Below are 13,946 nucleotides of genomic sequence, written 5' to 3' on the forward strand. Positions count from 1 at the left end.
CACAGTGCCTCGGTGCACCTCCACCCCGCCCACCCTGATTGCCACCCACTGTTCATTATGTCAAAATTTCATTCATTTTCCCCCCTTCCACCCCTTCATTTTCCAATTTCTTTCATATTCACACACATTTACAGTTGCAATAAATCCAATCTGCGTCCATTATTACAGTCGTCGCTGAGTGACGTACAGAGGACGGGCCCTTTCTTGTTGGCCTTCCTCGCATCATCCGCGTCTCACATCGATATGCATGAAAATGTAAATGACTCGATGCATGAATGCACACAACTAACGCCAGACAGATTCGTTTAGTGTGCGCAGTCTCTTTGAGGCGAGCTAATTGCTATAGCCGTCTTTCGCGGGCTCAGTGACACAAAGATAAAGACTCCAGCTGAAACTATTAATTGATTAATCGATTAGTTGATACACAGAAATGAATCCTCAACTGTTCTGGTAACTGACTGATTATCAAGCAGGGGGGAGCACAATCCTGACTTTTTTCAGCTTTTGAATGTGAGGATTCACTCATCATATGTTATTTTAAATTAAAGACGTTTTTAATCGGGTCAGAACCACTCTAACCACTCTACACTGTGTTTAACGTAAACCGATTTAAGAGTTCAGCTGTTCCAAATCAAAAGTAAAATGTTTTCCCGCCAACAACATCACACCTCAAATTGCTGTGAACAGCTTCAAATCAGTGTTACACAGACTTAAACCAAATATTGTTACATTTCACTTATTAAGCTCTAAACAAAAGCAAAAGACATAAAAATGGCAGAAAACTAGTTAAATCATAGAAATCACTTTCCAGCAGTTTGTAACTTTTCAAGACCATGAACAAACATGTTTAAAGTTCTTTTGAGAGGCTTTAAATGGGTTTAAACCAGATATTATTTAATTTTAACTGATTTGAAACTGTTCTACACCAACATCAAGTGTTTTACACAAGTTTACATCTTATTAGCACAAGTTCAAACATGCTCTAAAAGTAAAACATCTAAAAATATCTTTAATATGCTTACATTACAAGTAAACAGATTTCCATTCTTTGATAGCTGTTCTACACCAAGAACAGACCATTTTAAAGTGTTTTTTGTCACATCAAACTGGTTTTAACCTAGATATCGACATTTTAACTGGTTTAAATAGTACTCTAGACATGTGGTGTTCCACACGTCTCACATCAGCAGTCTGAATGAGTTTGAAGGTCTTAAAATCCATTGCAATGTCTAAAACAAGAAATGATCTAATCACAAGTTGTAAAATGCTCTTAACTGTCTTTTAAATGGCTGCTATCTGGTTACATTAGACATAAACTGGTCTACATGGGTTAAAAACTGTTCAATGAAAAGAACAGACAATGTTAATCTGCTTTTAATTGTGTTTAACTGGTCTGAATTCATATATCATCCGCACAGCATAATTTTGCTGAGTAAAATTTACTCTGCTGGGATAACATTTGGTCCCAGTCTAAATAAAGTAAAGTACACCCTGTTATAGAGTGAAATCAGCTGTACTGTTGTCACCGACTGAACAGTCCCCCCCCCCCCCCAAAAGAAATTGGCCGCCCTGCCTCCACTGCGCATGCATCATTTCGGAGCTCAGCAGCTCCTGTGGACGTACTGCCTTCACCCAAAATGATCAAATAGATTAATGGGATTCTTAACGATCAGATGATAAAGGTAAAACCTCTTAAATCATTCTAAAGTCAGTTTTAAGCAGGAACAATGCGATATTCGGTGATGCTTTGAAATGACGGACGCTCAGTGAATGTAACAGCTAGCAACTTGTGTAGCTGCGGCGCTCTGATCGCTTCCTCCGTCTTTTATGATGAAATAATGCTGAATTTATGTGGAAATGATTGTTGCACAAAAGCTTCAGAGATCTGTCACTGAGAAAGATGATGACTGGAGTGCAGTTTGAAGCAGAAACGACATGATAATCAGTGAACCGCAACTGATGATGCATGCGCAGTGAAGGCAGGGGGGACCGTTCGGTTGGAGACACCGTCTAGTCAATGCAAGTGGTTCTACTCCAATAACAGTTGATTTTACACTATGTTGAGTTGATTTAACCCTGCGGTAAAGTTTATTTAACTCTATTTAGACTGGGACCAAATGTTATCCCAGCAGAGTAAATTTTCCTCTGCAAAATTTACTGTGTACATATTAGCTGGAACAATGCCACTGTCAAACAGACTTAAACTTTCTAAACCTGAGATACAGTGAATATGACTGATATTTTTTTTTGGAGTGATTACGGGCTGTTGTCTGCAGTACTGCAATCTGAAAATGTGCTTTTTTTTTAAATTGGTAAGCCTGTGATGACCATCATTTTTTGACATTCTAAATTATTTAGTTAAATGTGAAAAATAACGGACAATAAGCAATCACACCTGTTTATTGTCACCTCATATGACTGCTCATATTTAGAATTTCCTGATAAATCTGCTGTGATTTGTAATTGGCTTCAGTAAAAAAAAAAAAAAAAAAAAAATGCAATGCACATGACGGCCTGTATGCATCTACAGCAGAACATTTGCGCTGTAAGAGCATAAATTATGGCATTCGTTCTTCCACTTCAAGTTCCTATCTCACATCCTGCGTGAAAAGCCCATGCTATATTTAGCATATGCATGTATTTCAGACTATTGATAAAACTCCTCTGTCTGCTCCGTCTGAGTCCTCATGGCTGAGTAAATGTCAAGCTTAGTCAGATGTTCCGTTCAAACACGTCTCCTTCCTCAGACACAGAAAGCCTCACAGATTTTTTTACTCTCACACTCACTAGACTGAATAACATAACAGTTCATACAAAGATCCTTGTAATGAGTGTTAGTTAAAAAATCCTCATAAGATGCTTATTAACATTATGTTCCAACAATTCTATACAAGGGTTAATAAAAGCATAATAAACATCTAAAATAATTAGATATTTGTTATCACCACAAACAAAAAAATGTTAACAGTTTATGAAGTGCTTAAAAATATTAATAAAAGCCCTTGTGCATGCATTTTTTTTAAATATCCGTTTACAATAGCATTACAAAAACCCATTGCAAAAATGGTGGGTTGTGTTGCAAGCAGTTAGTACATTTATCTCCCGGTGAGAAGTTCCCTGATTCAAGGTCATCCATGCATCTGGAGTCTGAATTTTGCTAAATCAAATTAGCACTGTCTAACTTTTTTTGTCTACCTGAGTGGTTGGTTGCCATCCAGGACCCAAGGCGATTGGATGTGGTGTGTGTGAAACCAGCGCATGCTCCCACACTTGACTTGATTGATAGTCTGGAGGTTCTGAGTCATCAAGTCATTATACATCTGGCAGTATACGGTGGTGCCAATAATGAAACCACCCCGGTATCTGGATGGCAATCACCTAGACGGACAACCAGTCCATCGCCATCTCTCGAAGTAGCCACCTATCTGTGGCTGCCAGTTGAAACAATGACATCCCCTTGGTCTTTTCCAGTTGTTGATGTCTTCAACACTAAGGTACCTGCATCCTGAATCATGCTCAAGAGAAACATTCACATATTCCCAAAATGTCATAGAAGATGCCCCCTCACAATGCAAGTTATACTCCTCATCTAAGGCTCTGTAAGTAACTCTTCATTTAACATATACTCATTCCAGTGGTACCCACGGATCCGCCAAAGAGACCGAGTACCAAAGACAACCATGTGTTTGGCCTTGGGTCAGTCCTCCAGGTGAAAGATATCTGAAAGTTTACTCCTCAGTGATCCGACTTCTTGTTGGTCTTCAAGCTGTTTCGTCATTCCACCAAGTAGCTTCTTTCATTTTTCAAAACTGGATCAACCACTCAGAAGATTTAACATTTAGCTATATATTGTGTTTAATAAACTGAAATATGAAATCACTGATCTGTTGGTTTACTGGGATCAATATATAATTATTTATCCATTTATTAATATTGAGATTCTTTTTGCTACTACTCTAAAACAAGAGCAATGCCTTATAACATAACAATCCACATATCTATGATGTAATTCCTAACACTATTATTAACACATTATAAGGTCAACAAGCTTTTCAGAACTTATATAAAAAAAAACTTAGTAACAATTAATCAACACTTATTACAAGGATAAAAACCAGCGCCCTTTGACTTGTATCTTGGGATGTGTGTGTTCACACACGCGCACACACACACATCCTTCATTAGACCAAATTAGTGTGAACAACTGCTCCCCCTCACGCCATGTGCAAACGCACACTTACATCTTTGAACAGTAATAACATTCCAAATGAATCATGAAGTGTTGTTATAGATGCGACGTCACGTGAACTTGTAGTGTTTGCTGCTGCTGACAGACGGCACCACGTGATGATTCTATTACTTAAAGCTTATAGAGTGTGTAAAAAAAAAAAACTAACTTTTTTTTTAATGAGGCACAAATTGTTTTGCCATCTCTATCCACCCAGCGACACGCGTCCATGTGAGGCGTTGATAATAAAAAGAGAAGAAGCTGTCCGAGCTGGACAGAGACGGAGTCTTTTTGGTTTTGCTCTGGTTCAACGTCACCATTTTCTCACTTTCTTCCCTTTGCTTTTGGCTAAATGTACTTTTGAATCTCCTCCCCCCACCACAAATACACGCAGACGCTTTCACCTGAAATTAAACACAAGGCCAGGTGCCACTCCGATGCAACCATCTGCTCACCCTTGCCTGACTTCTTTTCTTCTTTTTATTTGTCCACTTGTGTTTACACTTACAAAAAAAAAAAAAAAAAAAAAAACTCAGCCTTTTATCTTACGTTGGCAGGATGGGATGGGGGGGGCCGCACAAAAAACAAACAAACAAACAAAAACAAATCAATTACACTGATGTTTACTTTGTGGAGAGGAGAAAACGCTAAAAAACTCTAACAAACGCTGGATGCTGAATGAAATCTTTCAGCATTTGACACACTGACGTGTGCTTTGCTTTCATTGCAGCTCTATAGGCTTATAATTGCTTTCATGTACACCCCCCCCCCCCCCACCTTTGTCCAAGACATGCCAAAGTTAATTATTCTTTGGCAGTGCAGGTGCAATTAGATGACAATTACACCACAGCTGGTAGCAGGGGTGGAAAGCTGTTTTTGTCTGAGTGGGTGTGTACAGAGCTAATAAGATGGTTTTTGTCTTTTTGCATCAGGGAGGTGGGTGGGGGGGGAGAGAAGAGTGGGGATGGAATGAGAGGACACAGGTGCTTTGCTCATATAAGGCTTCGAAGTAAGAGGTTATAAGACGGTCAGGCGGGCGCTGTCTGTGGGGTTCTGCTGATCTCCTCGGAGAGATCACGCTACTGTCACGCCGACAATCAGATTTCTTTCGTGGCTGCAAGAACGTCAGTCTCCTCGGTGTCAAACTGTGCAACAGCATCCTCCCCTCCCGTTGGCGAGGGGAGCGGGACGGACACAAGCAAATATCAACAACAACAACAAAAAAAGACAACCACAAGGAAGGAGCGGTAAAACCCTTATTAACAAAAGAGGAAGCAGCACACGTGGGCGTGCACTCTGTCTCAGTAATTCCTTGCCTTGTCGCCTTGTCTCTCTTACAGCCGCTTATTATAGAGAAGCGGCTGTCTTGTCATATTTAGCTCTGGAAATGTCATTTGGCAGCACACCTGCTGCCTGGCTATGCTAATAATGCTAGGTTAAACTTTGATTAGAATTCAGAGAGAGAGAGAGAGAAAGAGAGGGGGGGGGGGGGGGGACATCAGAGAGAATAGGAGCTGGCAAATTCAGTCCAGCAGCAAGCCTCATAGCTGCCGCTCTCGACCCGTGACATGCAAAGGGATGACTCATGCCTTAACTGGATAGATATGTCTGGATGCATCACATATGAAACATGAGAGAGAGAGAGACTGACCTTTATCGGATGGTATGAGCTACAGGGGGAAGCTGGACCAACATGTCTAAATCACTTATATTCCTGGTGTGTGTGAAGGCGGCCGTCTCACCGCCACACCGGGCCATACGCATGCATTCACACAAGATCTGCTGAGGATGTGTGGTGACGTGAAAGCACAATGACGCACTCACCCCTGGTAATGTCTTCTGTTCATGCAGTGCATTCTGGGCTTTCAGGGCGGACTCGCGTGCACAGTATGTCAGGAAGGCACATCCTGGTGACAGAGACACACTGTGAGCGTATGCGTGCGTAATGTCACATACATCTCCAGACACAGCGGCATCACATTACTGATATCGAACATGCTGCCAGACTTCACTGTTCAATTACAAACCTGTGCTCCGAGTTGACTTAAACGTTTTTGTGCAAAATCTGTTTGAAATTGAATTTTTTTGGCATTGGATATAGCTGCGTTCTCATTAAAACATCCTCGAGGTTTCACAACTCAATGACGATGTGTGCAGAAACAACGCTGCTAAAAGCTAAATTTAGCCACGAAATGGCTCGTTTTGGCTTTTGTGACGTATGTCACAAAAATCCGCATTTGGACTTCTACTTGCTGTGAAAGACAAGCCCACTTAGTCAATCTGTTCCAACTTATCCACACACCGTCTGTAGGAAGTATGCCTTCATGGACGCAGCCAATGTAATATAGACCCCGCCCCCAATTTGCAAAGACACAAAATCTATATCCATGACTAATATACGAAATTAAACAGCCCCTAACCTTAATGTTGAAATTGCCCCAGAAAAATAGAGATTATGCTTGTCATCAACATGGAAAAAAATGAAGGTCCAAACCAGGAATCAAACCAGGATTGTCTGATCCAGACTTTTTTCCCACAATCTTGATACTATGGAACTGATAAAAGAAAAGTGGAGACTGCAGCCTTACATAGGACATTGCATAGGGTTTCTATACAAATCACAAGGATACTTGACATGAGATTTCCGCTTATATCAGGTGTGTCCGTGGAGACAGCCGCCTCTAAGCGTGGTGAGCAGCAACTCCTTTTCATTTAAAGTGACAGACACAAAATATTCCGCGTCTTTTCGGCTTTGAAAAAGCCTAGGTGTGTACCATGCAAAATGCACTTAGGCCAATGCTGCTTGATTAATGTAGACCTGCAAATGTCTATTTTTAAACGTGCATCACTTCAGTGTTTGTGAGATATATTTATGTATACAATCTTGTTTTTAAACCAGGTGACCTGTATTTTTTTTCTCACAAAAAAGGTGGCTTTCAATTCCCCCAAGAAAAAGGCTTCCTCCTTTTTATCAAAACACCAATTGACTGTGCTGCAAGAATACAGAGGAACAAAATAAAAATGAGGAGAAAGGAGAAAAACAACGGAGAGCCATAGGATTACTGACCGTTCATGTCTAAAAACCATTCACAATGTGAACGTCTGTTTACTGTAATATCACTATACAGTATGTATATAGTCCCACATAATAGAGTTAGACATTAGTTAACCTTTTGGCATCACACAGACCATGAAAATGTAAATATATGCACGAACAGTGTTATAGGTGTTAGACGATGGACACCAACCTGTGTTTCCACACTCACATTTGCATTAGAAATAAGACAAACTATTAATGATTTAGCTTGAATCAGTCGGAGAAACATTTACTGCATCCATATGAATACAGTATTTTTTTTGTCCAAAATACAAGATGACTCTTTCAAACTGAATCATATCACCAAATGAATGAAATCACAGTGTGAGCACAACTGAATGTTTGTTACTGACAGTTTTCCAAACTGCAATGTACTGTGTAACATCTTTCACGGTATTTTGTAGGATGAGGATAAAAACTAAAGTTTCCGCAAGTATAAGATTTCAGGATGTGAAGCGTTACCTCTGTATGGCGTGTTTGACTCCTGACAAGATGTATTAAAGAACACCCAAACCACGCTTTGCACAAAAATATGTGGTAATACATTATTAGTTAGCATACGTGGCTTGCAAGCAGCAGTTAACACAAACCATTAATAACTGACACCAACTATACTCGGTGAGTTACATTAAGCTACGACAGTATCCTTTGGCTAGTGCCTCGCACTGGACTTAAATGAGCCCTACTGCAGTGATAGGAGAGAGACAGGTGGACAAAAGGTTCAAGTTAAGAAATGGTATGGTCCACTCCTGTATTGGTCCTAAAGCCCATTTGTGCCAGTGCTTATCCCCAGATTCTGTAGTGTGATGCGCGTAAGACTCTATGACTTCCCCTTTTCGGGACGCCAGTCCAGCACCAGTTATTTCTACTGCCAAGGCGATATCCATTGACAGCTGGGTGGACTGTCAATGGAAGCCAATGGAATCAAACTGAGGTCTACATTTTGGTAACCCAACACCTTATACCACTGACTGCTTTAGGGTAATCTGAAATCTTATTAAAGATTCCTCCAGGCATGAATACAGGAAATATATTGTATTATTATATGGCTGCAACATTACACATGCTGTGATTGGTTGATTACCAGTCAGATATTTTCCCATATCGGACCAGTTACCATGACAATGGGTCCGCAAAGCATATTTTCATTACAAAACAGGAAGCTAAAAACATGATTAGAAAAACCAAGTCGGACATGAATGTACTCCATAAATATCTAAACGGCATCGGAAAAAAGGCACAGATTGAAATCTTACCAAATAACAACCGGACTACCTGTTAAGCTAGTGGAGGTGAAAAAAGCGAACAAGCCCAGCACCATCAGTAGCATATTCAGGCGATAACTCAGTCCATACTGTCAATACCACAGTCTGATATTTCCCCATACAGACCTCTTGCCCGGTTAATAATCCTTTAATATTTCCAATTATAGGTAAGGCTATATAAATGTTCTGGACTCCCCACAGTTATGGGAGAACGGTTGGGGAAGTGGTCAATGTTGGCCTGACTGCACACTATAATGCTAACCATTAACGCATGGCAACAGATGTTGGTGCTAACTGAAGTGTGGAGTTTTCTTAATACTACCTTTCTCAGTACTCAAATGCACCCTGTGAATGTAACAAAGTGTGGTATAAATACACCAAATCCTTGAAAATATTCAGGTTTTTTTGTTGTTGTTTTTTTCATGCAAAAATGTTGAGCCTTTGTCCTTAAAGTGGATCAGTGTGGGGTAACATAAAAAAATTTAAAACAAGGCAATTTACTGGATGTTTTTCCAGAACAGAAAAATACTGGACAACATCAAGTACATTTGCAATTTGAGCATCACCTTCCAGAAACAATTTATATGCTACAGAACAAAAGCTTCTCTTGGTCATTCCTACCCTGATCTGGATGCCCCCCTTACCTTTGTGCATTCCTGTGTATTTATCCTTTATCACTGTTAACTCATAGATCTTGCCAAACTGCTCAAAAATGGGCTTCAAGTCCTTCTCCTCCAGGTTTCGGGGTATCTGCCCGATGAAGAGTTTGATTGCGTCAGGCTCTTTCATTGAGAAGTCTGAGGAGGAATAATAAGACAGAGTGGAGGCGGTCAGCAGGAGCAAACAGGAGCCCGCAGGCCTAAATTCACACTACAGGAGGTGCAAACAGGAGGCTCGCATGGATGTGCAGATGGGCGCATTCAAGAGAGGCTGAAATAAGAATTTCTCTACAGTCAATTATAAGCAGCCCGAAAGGCTTTTCAGCTCAATATAATTTATCACAGTAAAACATGAAATATTGAGATTATTACAGAATTCATTGCTTTGCCACGACGGCAATATTTTCACACATATCTGTTGGTTTCTTACTCAAAACTTTAACACCAATCTCTACAAAACATAGCGCATTGATCAATCAAACTCAAATTCTTGTGTTGGTAGGAATTATTTTTTATTTGATTTGATTTTTGTAACATTTTATAATCAATTTTTCATCAAGTTTTCAGCAGATCTCCACAAACCTTTGTTGAATAATCAACCTTGGTAAGACGTTTCTGGTTTATATACAAAGATGGGGCTTTTTTCTTTTTAATAAATTTTTCAGAAACAAGTGGCCTTGATGTTGATGAAACCCATCAATCAGACAATGACTTGACATGACAGGCACAAAACAAGTGACGTTTTATGTAGATGTTAATCTTTGAATTTGATGTTTTACCATAAAAATACATTCAGACAGCAATGAACTTGAAGGAATTCCTGCAGTAAAGTGAATCCCAATGCAACACTGCAACACTGTTCAGCTTTGGCAGACGTATGTACTCCCCCAGTACCTTTCTATTTATCAATATAGGTAATGTTATTATATATATTAAAACCCATTAACTCACTTCTTACTGTCATAGAAATGCTGCAAGTTTGACAAGTGCAATCAATTTGTAGAGTGCAATAAAAATATTACTTCCACCAATGCTTTTATGCTTTACATACATGCTTGTTAGCTTGTTCAACTGACACCTAGATTACTTAGGAAAGTTGGTTGAAGGTTAGATTTGAGCCAAGAGGAAACAGATTAAAACTCGGTGTGGATTCCGATACAGGACTTTCTTTCACTTTTGTAAAAGCTTTTTGGGCTTTTTGATGGTTTTTGGTGTGTGTGTGTGTGTGTGGGTGTGTGTGTGGGGGGGGTTATATACCACATGAAATAATGTATACATACCAGTTACATTATTATTATTTAAACTGGAATAAGTGGGTATAGAAAATGAATGAGGTCCATGCATCATAGATATGCATGATTTTAAATTTGTACAGTTTTGTGCCACTATGGAAAACAGTGTGAATGCAGCAAGAATAAGCTGTAGGATAAGTTCAATTTTTTACAGCCTTAATCACATTAATACATTGTTAATAATTTAGCTTCTGCAGTACAGCTCTAAATTAATTCAAAACAATGTTTTTATGAAGCTTAAAAATGTGCAGCATAGTTATTAATATGCTGTAGCGTTGAGATGACTAGTCATAATAGTCAACTATGACAAGCTAGTACGTACCTAGCTGACTAATTTTCTGAAATTCGGGTAATTCAGATTGCATGATTTTCCTACAATTTAAGGATAAATCATGAACAAAAAGAATTTCAAATTGCTCTTTCAGTAATTGCACTTAAATGGCTTCAATGTTCATTTCCTGCACAGCTATCAAAAACACAGACAGGTGCCCTTGCAGAGATCATTTCACAGAAGAGATCAAGCAGGAACCAACACAGGCCAACATCCAGCAGCAGCCAGAACGACCTGCACTTAAGGCCTTCGAATAAATACCTTGTATCTTGTAATACCACAAACACTGTTTCTATGCAGTTCACTGCGTTAACGCAAGGAAAGGGAACAGAGAACTGGTCCCAAATTTTCCAGTCCATCAGAATAACATTCCTCAAACGCTATCAGTTCCTCTCATCAATGCCTGCATGTTTTTTTTTTCTGAGAGTTCTTCTTTGGAAAAATTGTTTGACGTCATGTCTGATGTCACGATGCCAAAGTATGCATCAAGCAACAACAGCTGCGATGATCCTGAAAACCTATGCAGGGTCACGCTGTTCCACAGACAAAATTGATCAAGTATTTATAAGAGAATCAATAAAGAACCGGAACAATAAGCAGAACCGATAATTGCACTATTATTGATCAAATTGGATCAATTCGCATCCCCGGTTAATGCCAAGTCCTCGACTTGAACTTCTGTACCTGCTCAGCTGCAATTAAAGTCAATGTGAAGTTTCACTGCTTAGAATGGCCATTTTTAATTTAGTGTCAATATTAATTAATGAGGTGGGCTTCATAGATAATTGGCAAAGCTTCTGGGGAAAACCTGGTCTTGTTAGGAGAGATGGCATCCATCCCACTTTGGATGGAACAGCTCTCATTTCTAAAAATCTGTCCAATTTTCTTAAATCCTCCAAACAGTGACTATCCAGGGTTGGGACCAGGAAGCAGAGTTGTAGTCTTACACAGCTCTCTGCAGCTTCTCTCCCCCTGCCATCCCCTCATTACCCCATCCCCGTAGAGATGGTGCCTGCTCCCAGACCACCAACAACCAGTAAAAATCTATTTAAGCGTAAAAATTCAAAAAGAAAAAATAATATAGCACCTTCAACTGCACCACAGACTAAAACAGTTAAATGTGGTCTATTAAACATTAGATCTCTCTCTTCTAAGTCCCTGTTAGTAAATGATATAATAATGGATCAACATATTGATTTATTCTGCCTTACAGAAACCTGGTTACAGCAGGATGAATATGTTAGTTTAAATGAGTCAACACCCCCGAGTCACACTAACTGCCAGAATGCTCGTAGCACGGGCCGAGGTGGAGGATTAGCAGCAATCTTCCACTCCAGCTTATTAATTAATCAAAAACCCAGACAGAGCTTTAATTCATTTGAAAGCTTGTCTCTTAGTCTTGTCCATCCAAATTGGAAGTCCCAAAAACCAGTTTTATTTGTTGTTATCTATCGTCCTCCTGGTCGTTACTGTGAGTTTCTCTGTGAATTTTCAGACCTTTTGTCTGACTTAGTGCTTAGCTCAGATAAGACAATTATAGTGGGCGATTTTAACATCCACACAGATGCTGAGAATTACAGCCTCAACACTGCATTTAATCTATTGTTAGACTCGATTGGCTTTGCTCAAAATGTAAATGAGTCCACCCACCACTTTAATCATACCTTAGATCTTGTTCTGACTTATGGTATGGAAATTGAAGACTTAACAGTATTCCCTGAAAACCCCCATTCTGTCTGATCATTTCTTAATAACATTTACATTTACTCTGATGGACTACCCATTAGTGGGGAATAAGTTTCATTACAGTAGAAGTCTTTCAGAAAGCGCTGTAACTAGGTTTAAGGATATGATTCCTTCTTTATGTTCTCCAATGCCATATACCAACACAGGGCAGAGTAGCTACCTAAACTCTGTGAGTGAGATAGATTATCTCGTCAATAGTTTTATATCCTCATTGAGGACAACTTTGGATGCTGTAGCTCCTCTGAAAAATAGAGCCTTAAATCAGAAGTGCCTGACTCCGTGGTATAACTCACAAACTCGTAGCTTAAAGCAGATAACCCGTAAGTTGGAGAGGAAATGGCGTCTCACTAATTTAGAAGATCTTCACTTAGCCTGAAAAAAGAGTCTGTTGCTCTATAAAAAAGCCCTCCGTAAAGCTAGGACATCTTATTGTTCATCACTAATTGAAGAAAATAAGAACAACCCCAGGTTTCTTTTCAGCACTGTAGCCAGGCTGACAAAGAGTCAGAGCTCTATTGAGCCGAGTATTCCTTTAACTTTAACTAGTAATGACTTCATGACTTTCTTTGCTAATAAAATTTTAACTATTAGAGAAAAATTTACTCATAACCATTCCAAAGACATATCGTTCTCTTTGGCTGCTTTCAGTGATGCCGGTATTTGGTTAGACTCTTTCTCTCCGATTGTTCTGTCTGAGTTATTTTCATTAGTTACTTCCTCCAAACCATCAACATGTCTATTAGACCCCATTCCTACCAGGCTGCTCAAGGAAGCCCTACCATTAATTAATGCTTCGATCTTAAATATGATCAATCTGTCTTTATTAGTTGGCTATGTACCACAGGCTTTTAAGGTGGCAGTAATTAAACCATTACTTAAAAAGCCATCACTTGACCCAGCTATCTTAGCTAATTATAGGCCAATCTCCAACCTTCCTTTTCTCTCAAAAATTCTTGAAAGGGTAGTTGTAAAACAGCTAACTGATCATCTGCAGAGGAATGGTCTATTTGAAGAGTTTCAGTCAGGGTTTAGAATTCATCATAGTACAGAAACAGCATTAGTGAAGGTTACAAATGATCTTCTTATGGCCTCAGACAGTGAACTCATCTCTGTGCTTGTTCTGTTAGACCTCAGTGCTGCTTTTGATACTGTTGACCATAAAATTTTATTACAGAGATTAGAGCATGCCATAGGTATTAAAGGCACTGTGCTGCGGTGGTTTGAATCATATTTATCTAATAGATTACAATTTGTTCATGTAAATGGGGAATCTTCTTCACAGACTAAGGTTAATTATGGAGTTCCACAAGGTTCTGTGCTACGACCAA

The 13,946-nt window shown here is 39.4% G+C and overlaps 1 protein-coding gene across 3 annotated transcripts in view; it reads right to left on the minus strand.

Annotated features, from left to right (window-relative positions):
- The window catches only part of celf3a (cugbp, Elav-like family member 3a), a 45,823-nt gene that overhangs the window by 25,786 nt on the left and 6,091 nt on the right, over positions 1-13,946 (minus strand). For all 3 annotated transcript variants that reach the window (XR_004558023.1, XM_034160211.1, XM_034160210.1), the window contains exons 2-3: positions 9,235-9,387; positions 6,053-6,135 (exon numbers count right to left, since the gene is read on the minus strand). Coding sequence is in view for 2 of the 3 variants with exons in the window: in XM_034160211.1 (XP_034016102.1) it covers positions 6,053-6,135; positions 9,235-9,379 (228 nt within the window). In the remaining variant the exon portion in view is untranslated. The remainder of the gene's footprint in view (positions 1-6,052; positions 6,136-9,234; positions 9,388-13,946) is intronic.

The sequence above is a fragment of the Thalassophryne amazonica genome, chromosome 20 (genome assembly GCF_902500255.1).
Source record: "Thalassophryne amazonica chromosome 20, fThaAma1.1, whole genome shotgun sequence".
Taxonomy (NCBI): Eukaryota; Metazoa; Chordata; class Actinopteri; order Batrachoidiformes; family Batrachoididae; genus Thalassophryne; species Thalassophryne amazonica.